Genomic DNA, 16,622 nt, shown 5'->3' on the forward strand with positions numbered 1-16,622 from the left:
AGAAAAGCAAAGCATGGTTAACTCTTGAAATTCTTTGTATGCCAAAGTCAACTTTTATTAAAATTTAGCAAATTGCCATCCGAAACCTTTTTCAGGAACTCTGGAGCGTTAACTCTGCTCATCTGAATAATTCCGTTATGCTTCTAAGATTCCATTGTTTCTTAAAAGGCTTTAAGCTATAATTTTTCTTGCAAATTGTTGCAATATCTTCTTAATTTTATCCATTATCTATATTTTTTGCTATTTTTCTTTGGCATCAAGACAAAGCCTTTTTGCCAATTATATGTATATCCCGGGATTATTGAAGCTTTTGATAGAATTCCGCTCATAATGGTTTACTTTCACCAATAGCAAACTATGATCCCTCCCTCCAATATTTTTTTGTGAACTGAATATCATTTAGAAAACACTAAAATGCGTTCAAGCTCACGGTCGCTTTATTAAAAAATGCATGCTTTGATGTGATCGTTAGTTCTTTCTTGCTTGTTCATTTGGTTGCTTCTGCGTGGGCAAATAGCGTTTTTGAAAGTTCCAGCAGAGTGCAAAATTAAGCCTCAGTTAAAGTGATGTTACACGAATAGTTAAATTTGCAAAACTCCATTGTGTCAATGCACACTGCCTGTTGGCAATGCAATCTTGATGTTTTCTTTGAAATTGATAATAATTCATAGCTTGCTTTCGGATGCTAGCAAAATGCAATTTTAGTTTTAATATTGAACATTGATATGGAACTTAAGCAGGATGTTCAATTTTTTTTAATAACCTTAAAGGTACAAGAAGATTTTCTATTTATTTTTTCCCATCAATATAGTTGAGTTTGATATCAAGATTAGTTGAATTTATCTGTTCATAGCGGATGAAGGGTTACCGTGAATTCTCTTTTTAGCCCCCCCCCCCCCCCCTCCGGAGGGCTTATTATTTCTCGGCACTTCAAAGGGGGGCTTATAAGAGAGAGGGCTAAATTGAGAGGGGGGTCTAATTAATATTATAAATGCCAGAAACACATTCATGACTATACAATTTATTGAATCATCGTCTTCGTATATTTTTAAAGAATTATTATCGTACGGACAGTCAATGAATATATTTCTTTCGAGATAGAGCTGTTGAATAGGTGGCGTAAAATGGGCTTTTGGAACTGATAGGATGGAGCCTTGGGACGGGTACCCAGAGACTTTTTTCATAACCCCACAGAGCACTGTCTGGGAATTCTTGGAGGCATTAAATTGCTAAAGTTCTGAAATTTTAATCATTCTGTCACACAATCACCAAAATTCATAGAACTAAAATCACCTAAATTCCTGCATCGGAAATGCATTCTAATGAATGCTAGCTTCTGATAACAGTAAGAAAAGAAAAAGCCTTTGATAAAAGAATCTGAATTTGAAGACAAAGATTAATATTGTCTTCAACGCAATTAAGGAGGTTTGAAAACACGGCGGTTTGACTTTTTTGATAAATACATCAGAGAAGGTTGAGAGGTGTTATGGATGGGGTGCGATAGAACTGGTTGATGTTTTATGGACCGCGCTTTTCGAAAGCCTTTCTTGTTTCATTACAGTCAATACGGCAAAACGTTGTTTTGAGGAAGTGGTCGTAACTCCCCGTGTTTCTTTTATTAGATAAAACTGACTAATGTAACTAGTTTTAAGTGAGCCCCTTATTAATCATTTTTTGTCTCGGGCTCTTTTAGGGAAGTCCCATAGCTTAACTTATCGATCAATATAAGAAAATCAAATGTTGAAATTTGAAGTATTGCTATGTATATTATTTCTTAAAGGCACAAAAAAGCGATATGTTCTTTGCAATCACTTCACACTTCGAAAAAAACTACCAAATAATAATTAATGCTTCATTACACGAATACTAAGCTTCTAGAGCTGACGCTTCTGTTTTCCCAGTGAGTTTTATAAGATGAATTCTTTGATTATTAAGTTTTTCTTTGCATCTTTTGCAGAGTTTCTTACCACACATGGCGAAGCAGTATAAATTCTCTTACTCTCTAGTTCAGTATCAGTGGCCAAGCTGGCTACATCGGCAGACAGACAAGCAAAGAATCATCTGGGGGTAAGAAAATTTGCTTCATTGCCTATCGCGATACACCAGTGTTAAACATCTGAAGACTTAAATGGCTTACTGTTTTTTTCACGCTTTGATTATTTTCAACTGACTGTCAATTTGAAGCAAGCCCATAAGGCATTGTTCCATCTTCCCAGTAGAAATTGACTATATCATGCAACATTGCAAACTAGCCATGCAAAATCTATAACAGACACACCTGATACACAAACCAAATCTTCCGTTAAGATCACATCTTCTTCAGAAATTCTTCTTAGTTCTTCAGTATTCTTGGCTTATCTGGTGATGACATATACTCATTGCTGAAGCCAGGTCTTCTACAAACTGTCAATTCAATCATTACTCTTTGGTTATCTGTGTATTCTGATATTTGCAATTTTCATTAATTGTATGTTTTGGTTATCAAATTTAACCTCCGGCCGTGTTGCATTAAAAAAACTCCGTTGAATGAATTATTTTAACGACGGACACCTTCAAACATAGAAAAAAATTATTTCGTCTAAAATTGTGCTTTATTTCTGCAGTAACCTTGCACAGGTAGCCTCCAGTTTAGGTCTAATATATGGTGATTTCATTGTAGAGTTTAAATAACCTGCGACCGTCGATGGATAACTTTATTGCTACCCTTGGCAATAGACAAACGATTCAATCAGATAGTTAATAATTAGCTTCTTCCTAGGTACAAAATCCTCTTCCTGGACGTCCTGTTTCCACTAAACTTGGATCGAGTGATTTTCGTGGATGCTGATCAGGTAAGAATAGCCCTCGGTGTCATTGTCAACACCATTGTTGTCTTCAGTAACAGCCCTACTTGCTAAAAACTTGAACAAATTAATAACTGCGAAAAGCTCTGGAAAGCCTTCCAAAATATATATTTTTCAATTGATAAATCCACTTTCAAAACATGTGATCGTAATTATCGTGCTGTAGAAAGTAACTTGTAATGGAAGAAAGATATGGTTGCATTTTCGTTAGAGTTTTATGTAAAATGCATGTACCAATTGATTGGTCCGTAGGTAGTCAGAACTGATTTGAAGGAGTTGATGGAGATGGACTTAGACGGGGCAGCATACGCGTACACACCGTTTTGTGATGACCGACCAGAGATGGACGGATTTAGGTAAGTATTTTTTATTGCTTAATGATTCAAAGATAAAGTTGCCTTGTGATTCAAAACAAGGCCCACGAGGAATAATTGCCAAAGGCGAGAGATACTCTGATTTCTGAAGTAAGATTTAATCCGTCCAATTAGTTGGAGTTAAATCTAAGAATATATGACTGTTTATATATTTGCATAAGATGCGGCCTCCTTCATATCACACATAAAGTGTAGGAGGAAAGTGAGTGCCGTACCTCCCAAAGCTGAGAATATCATTGCCTTAGTTTCAGAAAACAGATCTGAACAAACAGAAGTGAAAGTCACTACGCTTTGGAGCTGAAGTGAAAATCAATCCAAAGTACCCCACTCCCCTTTTTACCTCGTGTAAACGCTCAATCCGAAGTGATTTTTCACTCCGGTGCAATACCTCGCTCCTGTGTAGGCTGCCTCGCTCCTATGTAGGCTGCCTCGCATCTCGTTCGAAAATGGTCAAAATTTCGACTTAAATCACTCCAATTCTACGGCCTTTTATAAACAGGCAGAAGCAGTTCTACTTCACGACTTTCATGAACAGTTCCACTTTATTTTACGTCCAAATTAAAGCTTCTTCTTCAATGCTTTGTCTAAATTTGACTGGCATTTCAACTGAGAGAATTTTCGGCGTTTGTTTTAAACCTGTTCATTAATTTTTGTGTGACCTGAAAGAAGCTTCTTCGCCAAAACACCAAACACTGTTGCTTGTTTGCAAAGAGCATGGCTATCCGGTGTCGTGTAACACAAAAGCAAAACGGAGTGAAGATCAATCCGAAGTAGTGTAAATACTCTCAAAAGCAGAGTGCTTTCGCTTCGGATTGTTGATGGGAAAGATTTTCATTAACGTAGATTCTCTTTGTTATAAGCTTGCATTATTGGTACATGTACGCATGCATTTCCCTTCATGCCGACCATTCCATTACGCACTCCATCTGCACATTTCTGACACGTTCAGGCTAGATTTGATTTTATTGCTAAGCAAAATAACAAGGCAATATTGATATTCCTTGTACTAAATCTAGCTTCATTGCTTAGGTTCTGGAAACAAGGATATTGGAGATCACACCTTCAAGGAAGACCTTATCACATCAGGTATCTTTTCAGTCAACATTCGGTCATCTTCTATTCTTTACTCAGTTTCTCTTAAGACAAATTGAAAACCTTGGAATTCAAGCTTCTTATTTTTGTAACACGCGTTTTGAAAACTGTTTCATGATACTCGAAGAGAGTATCTCAATACTAAACTGCTTGTAGAAAAGCTAATATGCTTTCCCGAGACAGCAATCGTTTGTAGTAAACTGCAGGCTTTATCCCAGTGTTTTGCATTTTGCAGTGCCTTATATGTAATTGACTTGAAACAGTTCAGAAGAATAGCTGCAGGTGATCGACTCAGAGGCCAGTATCAGGTGAGAAACGTATATAGTAGGTGAGAAACGTATCGTGATTCAAGGCATCACTGCAATGTCATTAGAAGGATGAAAATAGCTCAGATTACTGAACTAGCCCGCTCGCACGACTATAAACAACAAATCAATCTAAAAAGCATTCGCTCGCCTTGCATTGTTTACAACCTGAAATGCAATCTTTTCGTTTAAATCTGATGATATATTTGCATTGTCTGAGACCCTTGTCAAACCTGTTTAATCTACAATCCGTCTTTTATTAGGATCTGCTCTCCAACGTATAACCGTTTAAATGCTTCTAAACCTGCTCTTGCGATATTCTTATCTGATCTAAGAGAATAAGAGAATAACTGATCTAAGAGCTGTTGGAAGCCGTTCTGGCCTCAAAGCAATCTTAGTTTGTCTAGTCTAGTACTGATGTTGTTAGAACTCTAGCAGATCCAGAACGGATCTCTGTTCTATTGGCACTTGCTGGTGTCCAAACAGTTTACTTCCTTGCATTAAATGCGGAAATTTTGAACTGAAAACTGTAGGACATATCTGCAATAATTTTTGATCAAAATCTCTCGAACAAACATTGTAAGTGTAATAAAAATGGGAAGAATTTATACAGAAATTGCAAGAAAAAGGAAAGCTTAGAACAAGGGGGAAAACTAAGGAAAGATAAGAAAACTTTAAAGCATCGTGAATTTAGCATCCCTAGCATTCTTATTGCAAGCTTTGCACCTCATGGAAAAGAGCAACTTAGGAATTGTTGTATCTACATACCTTTGTATAGCAAAACTGTGGCATCTCGGGCAAAGTGACCTCAAAACAAAGCAGCAAAAAATCTTAGTGCCAGATTTCAAAGAATTCCAAGAAGATCTTGTATATATACTTACTCAAATTCGGATTTTCAGTAAAACCTTAGACATTTCTTTGTTTTTTTTCATTTCATAAGAATTTAGAGCTTCCAGACGAAGCATTTTTCGGACGAAACCAGATTTAGGACAATTTTAGTTTCGTAAATAGTTTTTTCCGAATGTTTGATGGTTCGAAAATGTCTTCCTGGTGTCTGTTCTAACTAAGTAACCATTTTTTGCTTAATTAGTCTAGCTCTGTGTAAAAGCGTTTCACTTACGTGACATCGTAATTGCTAAGCTAAATTGCATTACGTTTGTTTACTTTATTTTCGATTTTTTTCAGGGACTGTCTCAAGATCCAAACAGTCTCGCAAACTTAGATCAGGTAAGAGAATTACGTTTACAAATTTAACTGTATCTTTTAAACAATAGAGGATGTTGTATGTCATAAGTTTTCAATTCTCATTCTCAACAGTCATGTGCTCGCGTTTCTGCTTGGCCTATTTCGATCCTCAACTGGGTATATATATTTCCTAGTGTAGAGTTTTCGGTCTCTGTTCTGACGTTTTATACCCTGAAGAGTGTCAGACGAAAAGCTTTAGTATACTCAAATGTTTGAGTTTTTCAAAGCCATTTTTAACTTTTGTACCACTGAAAGATTGTTTGTCATAAGTTCTTTAATAACGAGAAGCAGATTATGTCACATTAGTTAAAAGCTTATCTTGAATTGGTTTCAGGCTGCTAATCTGCCAACTAAGAAATCAAAGGATGCTATGACTTTGAAATAAGACGTTAGTGAACTTCTCCGAATTGAAACGCCTCTTGGCTGCCTTTCAAATAAGGATGATGGTTATCTACATTGCTGGATAGCATAGGTGTTTCAAAATTGAAACGATGTCTATGGTCTATAATTTTACGCGTTCTGTGACTGGAAATTCTAAGAAATTACCGACTTTCCATCCCTGAATATCTTGATATCACGATAAGGAAATTATATGGTTTGTAGGATGGGGAAATGTTAAAATTTTGACGCTTACAGTTTTCTGGAAAATGCCGCAGATAGCAACAGACCCCAAAAATTAACGTAATGTCAAAAATACAAAAATTACAATATCAAAGATGCATTCAGGTTTTGATAACCCTCAAACAGTTTAAGAGTCCTATATTTTTGTCCTTTTCGCAGGATCTTCCAAATAACATGATACACCAAGTACCATTGAAATCACTCCCTCAAGAATGGTTGTGGTGTGAGACATGGTGCAGTGATGCTTCCAAGAAGCGAGCTAAAACTATCGATCTGGTGAGTTTGCATTGATCTTACAATTTTAGATAGCCCGTTTATTATTTCCAAGCTAGGTTATGGAATAATCGACCTGGTTTTTGCAGACGAAATATCTGGCTAGATTTATCATTGCATATAAAGAGTCCCATTCCATAAAACATCTTTAAAAAAATATAGTACAGAAAATTGCATTCAAAATGAAAACCATGACGCCCCGTTTCCTATTCGGCGTATTGTAGATGGTCCCGAGCTCGCTCTGTAAGTAACGTTAACTTCGAGTAGCACTTAAGTGCGTGTGGAAATATAATTTGTACCAATCCAAGCACAGTATTTTACAATTTTTGTTTACTATTGGCAAGAATGGCCTCAGAAAATGTTTTCACATTTCCCCGCCAAAATTATCGCCTTGCAAGCTGTATAGCACTAACTGTGGCAATTTGAATATTGACCTAATCAAATATTTTGTGGTTTTGCCGGAATTTCGGCTAGAATGGTGCAATACTTAAAAGAAGTAAGTGAAACATATACTAAACGTAACTAAACATCGTGCATTTTCAAATTTCTGTCAAATACATAGAGAAAGAAGATTTAAGAAAGAAGAGTTCGGAAAGAAGAAAAAGCTCTATGAAATTGGTTGCGAAACACTAGAATTGCGTAAAAAGAGACTTAGGATTTAAGATTGAAAGATTTGTCAGATATAATCTGAAGGTTTAAGAGGGATCAACCGATCATTGAAAACAGCAGAATGTGCTACAAGTACAAAGCAGTGATAATTACTCGTGCTTCGCAAATAGCAAGACACTATCTCTAATGATCAGATTTTGAAACATAGCAGCAGCTGATTCAAGAAGCATTTCTTAACTGTGGCTTTGTCGATCTAATTGCCTCTCCGTTTATCTCTTGCAGCTGAATTTACCTTACCTATTTTTTTCAGTGCAATAATTTTTTCTTTTTTTTCAGTGCAATAACCCGCAAACAAAGGAACCAAAATTAAAGCGTGCAATGAGGATTGTTGAAGAATGGCCCGATCTAGATGCTGAAATAATGAGGTTACAAGACAAAGTTGCTAATCGAAATGTGTCAGATCAAGATGAGAGGCAAGAAGGTGTGTATGCTTAAAATAGCTTTGTTGAACAATCAATATGGTGACGTTATAACGGTGCAAAATCAGCTGAATCTGTTACAGCTTTCCTAAGATATGGTCAATGAAAGTTTTCAGGTTTACTAACGGATTACTTTGGCCTTGTAGATAACTTTTAGAACCAGGACCAAATTACACAAAATTTGATGGGGAAAGAAACTGTGCTTATAAGATCATATCTCAGGCAATCTGTAACCGAGCTAACTGATTTCGCACATTCAGAGGTATTTTGTGGTGGTCATTCAGGTTTTTTGTTCAAAATCCAAAAATTCAAAAAGTGTTTGTAATGACGTAATTTCTTTGTCACTATTTTAAACTTTAGCGTGGTGTTTGCTAAAGGCTCGAAGCATAGAGAAGTGCTTTGAAAAAAAGATATTTTGGGCAGGAGCAGTGTTGAGTTTGCACTGTTAGCTTAAATTATCAATCATCAATTGGAAAACTTTGGATTGGGATGAAACAAAACCACGCGGTTGAAATCTATTTATCAATCAATCAATCATACCAGATGAATCATACCAATCAATCAATCAATCAGCCCAGAGTATAAGTGGGGAGTTTTTACTAAAGATATGCTCCTTTAAACCTTGATACTAAACAACTATGCAAGCTCCCCAGGGAGAGTTTTCGGCAATGGGGAATAAATTTCATATGCTTTATAGAGATTCTAATATGGAATACCAGTAGTAATAACGCCACTGATTGTATTAAAAAAATTACATGATTGGAATGACAATAACTGTCCAGTCCGCATTCGCACTTAACTTAACTTGTAACTTATCGCGTTTTCCAGTGTTATGTATTTTGTTATTGAAGGTCAGTTTTTTCCTTCTTGTACTTCCTTTCATGCTGCCTCTCCCACTTCCCCTTCCTGGAACTAACCTGCCTTCTCGTGTTTCGTGCAAGCAGGCAATAACCTGTTTCTGATGTAAATATCTTCATATTTCGATATTTGCAAACAATCTGTTCGTGGTACAGCATTTAAAAATGACTTTGAAAAAAGCAAACATTTTAAAAAATGTTACTGAAACCTTTCGTCTGACTCTCTTCAGAGTATTAAACGTCAGAACATCTATAGAATGAGAACTCATAGACAGTCGAACCTAGTGTAGAGTTTTCGATCTATGTTCTGATGTTTTACACTCTTAAGAGTGTCAGACGAAAAGCTTTAGTAACATATTTCAATATTCTTGACATGATAAATATGACGAATTAAACTACTTTTCTTGTTTTAGATTCTGCAACGAAAGATGAATTATAGTAAAAGCACGTTGTAGTTATTTTTTCATTGGTGTAGCATATAATGTGGGTGGAATTTAAAAAAATTATAGATTGCAGTCCAAAGGAATATTCCTGAATCTAGTAAACTATTAAAAGCTGATGGCCACAGTTCTAAACGAAATTGTTTTTTTCACGATTGCTCTTTTCTCGCGTATTATAATTTTTCTTGAATCTCGCAACCCCAGTACCGTCTAGAGTCTGGTCGAGCAACTGATGTTGGACAACTGTTTATTGTACAAGCCTTTAAATTCGTATTTTTGCAGTTGTTTCTACAGCTTTAGAGACTAGTCATAAAACATGTTTTATCACAAACAGTAAAAATTGTAAAATTGGTGTCTTCTTGATCCGGGATGTATTCCTCTAATTTTACATTTTTGAATTTATCTAATAAAACAGTCTTGATTTTCAAGTGTCTATTCTTATCCGTCTCATTCTGTGAATCCCTTATAGTTTAAAACGCAAAACTATCCCTATCAAAACTAACTTTAGGCCCAACCTCTAAAAATATCTTCTCTAGCCCGATTCTTTGATGAATTCATTATCGTGCCGAAAGAATTCCACTACAGCTTATACTAGCTTTAGCAAGGGCTCCTACATAAGGAAAAAGTGTGGTGAAGTGAAAACAAAGAGGGCTACTAGGGCTTGATTCTTATCCGTTTTGATTGCTCGTGATCTCATGTGTTTACATAGGCATTCTATGAAATAATAATTAGGCAATACCTGATTTCCACCCCACCTAATTAGAACGAAACAACAATGTCAGTTTTTCCCGGAAGCTGACATGGCTCCTCTCGTGACCTTCTTCCCTTGTCTGCCCCCCCTCCCCTTCAGCCCCAAATTTACTTTGTCTTATGCTTTTTGTTTCAGTGCTGAAAATTTCTTCAAAGTTCCTAAAATACCAATTGCTGAAGAGCTTCCTTTTAGAAACACATCAAAGTAACGCGAGACGACATGAGAAAGAACACCTAATAGGTCTCGAGGACTTTCTATATATCTATGTTAGAAAAAAAGTCCCTAATTTTCCGAAAGAATAATTTCCTTCCCTTCTTTAAAAGATGATTTTCAAGCAGCTTCTAAAGGCTGAGGGTGATCAGTACTATGGAGGCCCTGAGGGTGCGTTGCCCTCTTGTGGCCCAGTTTTGTGACTGTTTCTTGGGTCCGATCTAGCTTTCAACGATATTTTACAGCATTTTCTGCAACAACAACAAATGTTTATTCTGTGGTCATGTGATGATAATTTGTACTTTACGAATGGGAAGATGGCGGATGTATCCTGATTTGTTGTCGTTTTAACTTTTGCAAAATGGTTAGTTTAAGCGAAGGCAGAGGCGGTCACTCGGTAAATTCAAATGTTCTTTTGTTCAAATACATGATGAAACGTAGTAAGACAGGATACTTCATTTTTCCATGTACGCGTAGCTGAGAACTTTCGCTTTCGAAATTTCAAGTTTAGGCCAGCCAGTATAATATTGTGCTTTTTCTTTTTGCCGTATAACTTTCTGCAGTGAAATCAAATTTTTGTTGCTAATTCAATATTTAAATACACGCTTTTTGTATAAGACAGGACGGTTTTGAGCTGCATATCTGACTTTCACCGGTCTTCGGGCAAATGATAATCAATTGTATTAAAAAACATAACTGAAGATGAATTTTTAAAGCTTCAGATGAAAGTTCTCAGGAGTCATGCTATTTGTTTGTCCAGAACAACTTTGACTTTCAATTAAACCAGAAGCTTTGACTCTGGTGCGTGAATATCTGTTTCTATTTTTAGCATGGCAGCCAAAAATTTGTACCCAAATCCACAACTTTGATTTTTATTGGTGCTGTGGCATCCCTCTGAAGAGTATCACTTTGTTTGTTTTCAGCAGCTCCAAATTTAAGTTTTCATTTTTATGAATCTAAATTTCAAACTGCTGACAATCTTTTTTTCCAGCATTCATTTAGTGACATTGTTAGTGCCCCAGACACTCCTGGCTCCCACATTTCCAGCATCTCAAAAGAACAACTACTGCAACAGCAACCAACTCATGCCAAGATATTTAGAAATGCTAGTTATGTCACAACCATTACAACAAAATCTGCAGCCATTGTACAGGCATTTGTTTTTGTAAGTATGTTTAAAATATTGAATAGTCAGGTTTTTATTGATAATCAAAGTTATCCCAAGCAAGGGTACTGTTTGTTGTTGGTTTGATTTACATCCCTAAGATTTGATATACATCGAAAATTATTGTTATTGCAAAGCTTATCTTCTTAGACATCTGTAACACCTCAAGTGCCAGTCAGCATGTGCCTTATCTGCTCAACAAAATACACATTTTTTGGATTGGCTACCAAAGCAACCATGCATAGTGAGCAAAGCTTGCAGTTGTTTGTACTGTTGTATGGTCAATTCAGGGGGGGGGATGTGCAAGTATCTTGGACACTCTGTAAAGGGTCAACAAGACTGGCATTAAGGAGGGCTTGCCTTCCAGCTAGTCCTCTATAAACTGAGGCTATGACTGTGTCATTAGTTATCTTAAAGTTTTTTGTTTAGCATACTGTGGCATGATATTTCAGCTGCTCTTTTATTTTCTGAAACAAGATCCCATTCTTTAATTGTTAACAACTACCATTATAATAATGAGCCTCTAGCAGTCCTGGTAATATTGCATGCGCAGGCCTTCACACATGCCTAAAACTCTAAGGCATGCTTTCTATCGCAGCCCAGTTCATGTTTTGAATTACTATTCTTTTTTCTTTTTTTTCTTTTAAATTCTTGTTTATTTTCTCTTAAGTAATTTTTGATTTCTTTTGTGTGGGTTATATTGTTATTTCCTGAGGCATTTTAACTCTTTGAGGCCCGGTTTCCATTACTCCGTTTTTGTATGTCAACGTTCTCTCTTTCCATTCTTTTCTTGTTTTTTGAACACATTACCCTGGGCCACTGTGTTTTGGTCAAAACCATATGCCTGATGTTTTCATTACTCCATATTTATCTGTTCTCATATCCTTAGCTTGAGCTCTTTTTGAAACTGAGATTGAATGACTCCGTTTTTGAATGCCTCTGTCTTTGCTGTTCCCAAAAAAACGATGTGTATTCAAATGATTCCGTTTTCGGATGACTCCACTTTGAATAGCATTTTTGAATAACTTCCCTAAATTTAATTATTTTGTTTCCAAGAAACCTTTTCTAAAATTGCATAAAAACGTTTTGGTTTTTCTTATGCGCTTTTTCAAACAGTGATACACACCTTCTATTACAAAGATATCCTCAGGTCTTCATAAAAATCGTAAAGTCTCCATTTTATGGATCACACATCATCACACACCATTGCACACCTAAACTTTTCAAGGCGTCTGATTACCAGCACACCAACAAATTTCATATTGCCAGAACTGCTCTAACATGTCAGCCAATAGCTGTTTCCTATCAAGTTTTTTTAGTAAGTTCACATTGACAAAAATTGTATATAATGAATTGTTATTTCAAAATAACATACCTTTAGTGCACTGTTTAACATCCTTCTTTGATCTTTTGCCAAAGGTTGCATTTGAAGTTGCTATCTTTATCCTCTCTGATGTTTTGAAAACACAATTTATGGGAGGAGTGGATCCTCCATTTGCACTGCTAACATCCATTCATGTTGGAGTTTGGCTGATTGTGGTAATAATAGATCGATATCTACACTACCATCACCGGCTTCTCAGAACTTATGGTTACCTTGCTTTCTACACAGAAACAAAGGACATTCGCAGATTCCCATTATGGGTGATTTCCATTGGTATGAAACTCAAAATAATTTGAGCTTTCTGCAATAATTTGGTTTTTTCTTCTTTTTTCTTGAAAGGCAATTGACAGATACTAAAAGGGCTAAAGCCATCTTTCCATAAAAAAATTGACCAATCAGTAAGTGTGATTCCGCTCACACACTCATTGATCAGCTAATTTTGTTTGACAATTGGCTTTAGCCGCTTTTATATCTGTTGATTGTCTTTAATCCCACAGTTTTCTAAAAATTCTGCACAGGTTTGATGACATTTTAACCTTTAATCTTTTGTCAACATGACTTTTTATGAATTTGGTTCCTCTAGATTCATAGTTTTCAATCTAGACAAAATACGGGCCTAACAAAGATGACATTTTGGTACTCTCCCACCTTAATGATGACATTTTGATGGTCAACCAAAAGCTTAGGAATATATAATGAACCAAAGGTGTCCAAAGTCCTCTTGAACAACGTTCCATGAACTTTTTCTCTTAAACAAAAATCTTACCCATTCACCTGCATGCAGACAGGCTGCAGCAATATTGTAAATGCTGACAAATTAAATTGGCATGCTTGTGTATTTTCAGGGAGATAGCAGTTTTCTTCTTGAACTATTTGTTATTTCCATTTAAACTCATTTATCATTTAATTTATCTTTCCAGGAAATGCTGTTCTCCTAGTGATTGTATCCATTCTTGGAAGAAAGTCTTCTAAAGTGAATCTTATTCTCCTTTTCAAAATTATTGTCTCGGTTGAATTGGCTGTTGCCTTAATTACAACCTTTATTTATATTGGTAAGATGTTTTAAATGTGTTATACTTTTTTTACTTTGCCTTTTAAACTTATGCTCAATAGATCAAACTTTTTATATACTTTTTGTTTGTCCAAGACTGGGACATAACAACTTTATTTTGACTTTTTTTCCTTTTTTAGCTAAAGTTTCCAGATTCAATAAAGTGAAGAAACTTCCAGATGCTTTTCAACAGAAAGTGGTTGGTGGTTTTGTTGAGGAAATGTATGTTTCTCCTGATATTGGATTCAGGTGAGAATTTTCAGTACAACAGGTGGTACCTTGTTCACCAAAATATCATTGTTATGCTCATATTTTTAAAAACCCTAGATGCAAGGAAACTTGAACTGATACCATTTAAATGATGAGAAACTTCTGCACTAGTGAATAAAATCTAAAACAATTTTTCTGCTAGCCTGGCTTTCATGTTCTCTTTTAGTAAAAATCTTGTTCATGAGCAGAGACTCCATTAAGTTCTGATTTTAAGAAAGCAGATGGTTAAAAGAGTCTTTGAGTGTTCCATAAGACAGTTAAGATAAAAATGCATGCTGCTAAATGTTATGGCCTTGTTAAATGTACAGTTCGTTTTGAGGTTTTTTATTCAGCACTAAGTCAGCTGTAACAAAAGTAAAGAAATTGCTAAAAATTTAAAGTATTAGAGAATATCAGAGGATATTTAAAAATATTAATGGAGGGAAGCTAGTTATTGTCCAACTGCTTATTTTCATTCATTTCTTTTAAATGCTAAATTCTGGTGTAAAGCGGATACTTGTGCTAGACATTCACTTGCACAGATTATGGTCCACTTTCCCGACCTGCATCTCAAGTTCCATAATATCAACCTGCATCTCACATTCATGTTATGTTTATATATCACAATTTTCATTAGCAATTTCATACTCAATTTAAATGTTTATTGGTATGTATTCATTATTTATTTGTGAATGATATAAAACGAGATCACAATTCATTCTATCTTTATTTGGGTAGCTAACTGTCATCTACAACAATAATTTAAATACAATCTTCAGATTCTGTTTGGTTCAAAAGTCCTTTGTGGTAATTTAGGGTCTCCTATCAACTATATTTTGAATTTTATGTTCATTTTAATGTGTCGTTTTCAACTCTGAGAAAATTTCAGCAGGGCCACGCCCTAATTTTTGGCAACTCTGTAATGGCGATATCCCCAGAACCATTTGAGATATTGACTTCAAGTTTCGCCAAAATATCATTTCTTTAGGATGTGAGTGCATGGTAGTAAAATCAGTGAAATCTGAGATCACATATAGAATCACTCTGGTTACAAAAATGCCAATTTGCATGAAATTTCACATCTACAATCACCCTGAAGTATCAGTTCATTTGTTCCCATCTCTTTGCAACTTTATTTGCCACATTTCTCAAATCTAAAAGGCCACTTTTATAATGGGTGACACGGAAAAGGGTCAATGATTTTTAGATGATTTTTTTAAAAATATAAAATCTGAAGACTTAATTATGTCACTGCTTTAACTGTATTAACTGTATTTATGAATTTTCTTGTGGATTTTTTCTGAACAGAAATCAAGATAACCTTGACGAAGTGCTTGAAAAGCAAACAGAAATGATCCGGTATCTACAGCAACATAATGCCATTCTTGGCAAGAAAATTGTGGAAGTGACACAGCAAGTGCACCAGCTGCGCAATAACAGGTAAACATGGAACCCTGGTTCTGCTTGAACGTGTACCAACTGGGGCTTTAAGTTACAAATGTCTCTCTGTAATGCGCCAAATCAACACACTGTAACATTTTGCTATTTGTTTAACTAGAACTGTAAGTTATTCCTAACGCATAAATTTTGCTTGATTTTATTAATCGATTTGCTTGTTATACATAGAATGAAAAGTATCTTAATTTCTTTCAAACTGTTTATATGCAAAGCTAAACGTACAAAGCTTACTTTATATTGACGAATATTACCGAGAATTATAATTCTCAATTGATATCTTGCGAGAAAGATTTGAATTCTCTCTAGCATGAAAGATTGTGCGAATTGTTGATGAGCTTCTCCAACTTGATGCCCACTGAAAAGGAAAGCTGACTATTATGTAAATATATCGAGCCGACACGTTAGTTCCAACCCGTTGAGATAGAATTATCTGTATATGGAAGGAAACACTAGCAGTTGAAATAAAGAAACATCATTTTCTTTATGCCTATATGGTAGGACAGACCCAGCCTACAAGGAACAGGGCAGACAAATCGAGCTCTTAGGCAAATTTCTATATTAAAAAAGTTAAACACATTATTTTGTTGTCGATACGCTGGACTAGAGTTTATGAATAGATCTTCATGTTTGTAGTAACATTCTCTCAATCTTCACTAATTTTTCAGGCTTTGTGTTATTTTAACCAAATTTCGATAAGTCGAATGTCACGATTAATCAAATGAGAATTATATTTCTCGGTAGTCGGTAATCCAAGCAGTTGTGAAGCATGTTTTTGCCAGTTATCTTCCTGTGCTTTCACTGTAAAGAAAAAGCACTCGGCAATACAATTTATGTACCATGGCATTGGTTGGTGGTAACTCAAATTTAGTTAATTGAACTATGCCCAATTTGCTATCATCATCAATTTACAGAAGCGTTACATTGTAGCTGTCAAGAATGGTGTTCAGGCCAAGGTACAAACTTTCCCCTGGCAAACTTCTACTAATTTCCAAACAGCTAAACATTTTTTTAATGTTTGCGATGTCTTCATTCTACCTACTTCCTCTTGTTAGCTGTTCGTGCACATGTTATGTATGTACTAGATAGCACCCATTGGTAGTTAAGTTATGATATTTTCTTTCTCTCTGATCAAAAATGGAACATATATGTCCCCCGCCTTCTCTTTGGTGGAGAATTATAATCCCTGTTCACAAATATTTGTTTAGTCTTGAATACT

General features: G+C 35.6%; 2 protein-coding genes across 2 annotated transcripts in view; both read left to right on the forward strand.

The window, feature by feature from the left end:
* The window catches only part of LOC135684147 (UDP-glucose:glycoprotein glucosyltransferase 1), a 69,580-nt gene extending 60,014 nt beyond the window's left edge, over positions 1-9,566 (forward strand). The window contains exons 40-48 of the mRNA XM_065199562.2: positions 1,958-2,067; positions 2,759-2,831; positions 3,096-3,199; positions 4,247-4,303; positions 4,545-4,617; positions 5,800-5,841; positions 6,640-6,756; positions 7,699-7,843; positions 9,112-9,566. Of these exons, the coding sequence (XP_065055634.2) occupies positions 1,958-2,067; positions 2,759-2,831; positions 3,096-3,199; positions 4,247-4,303; positions 4,545-4,617; positions 5,800-5,841; positions 6,640-6,756; positions 7,699-7,843; positions 9,112-9,137 (747 nt within the window). The 3' untranslated portion in view covers positions 9,138-9,566. The remainder of the gene's footprint in view (positions 1-1,957; positions 2,068-2,758; positions 2,832-3,095; positions 3,200-4,246; positions 4,304-4,544; positions 4,618-5,799; positions 5,842-6,639; positions 6,757-7,698; positions 7,844-9,111) is intronic.
* Positions 9,567-10,231: 665 nt separating this feature from the next.
* LOC135684149 (transmembrane protein 192) lies at positions 10,232-16,038 on the forward strand. Its single transcript, XM_065199569.2, has 6 exons — positions 10,232-10,496; positions 11,091-11,264; positions 12,684-12,921; positions 13,569-13,700; positions 13,840-13,948; positions 15,257-16,038. The coding sequence occupies exons 1-6, from the start codon at positions 10,461-10,463 to the stop codon at positions 15,390-15,392; spliced, it is 825 nt and encodes a 274-aa protein (XP_065055641.2). The 5' UTR covers positions 10,232-10,460; the 3' UTR covers positions 15,393-16,038.
* Positions 16,039-16,622: the final 584 nt, after the last annotated feature.

This window comes from Rhopilema esculentum, chromosome 21 (assembly GCF_057945365.1).
Source record: "Rhopilema esculentum isolate cy_ngs chromosome 21, ASM5794536v1, whole genome shotgun sequence".
NCBI lineage: Eukaryota > Metazoa > Cnidaria > Scyphozoa > Rhizostomeae > Rhizostomatidae > Rhopilema > Rhopilema esculentum.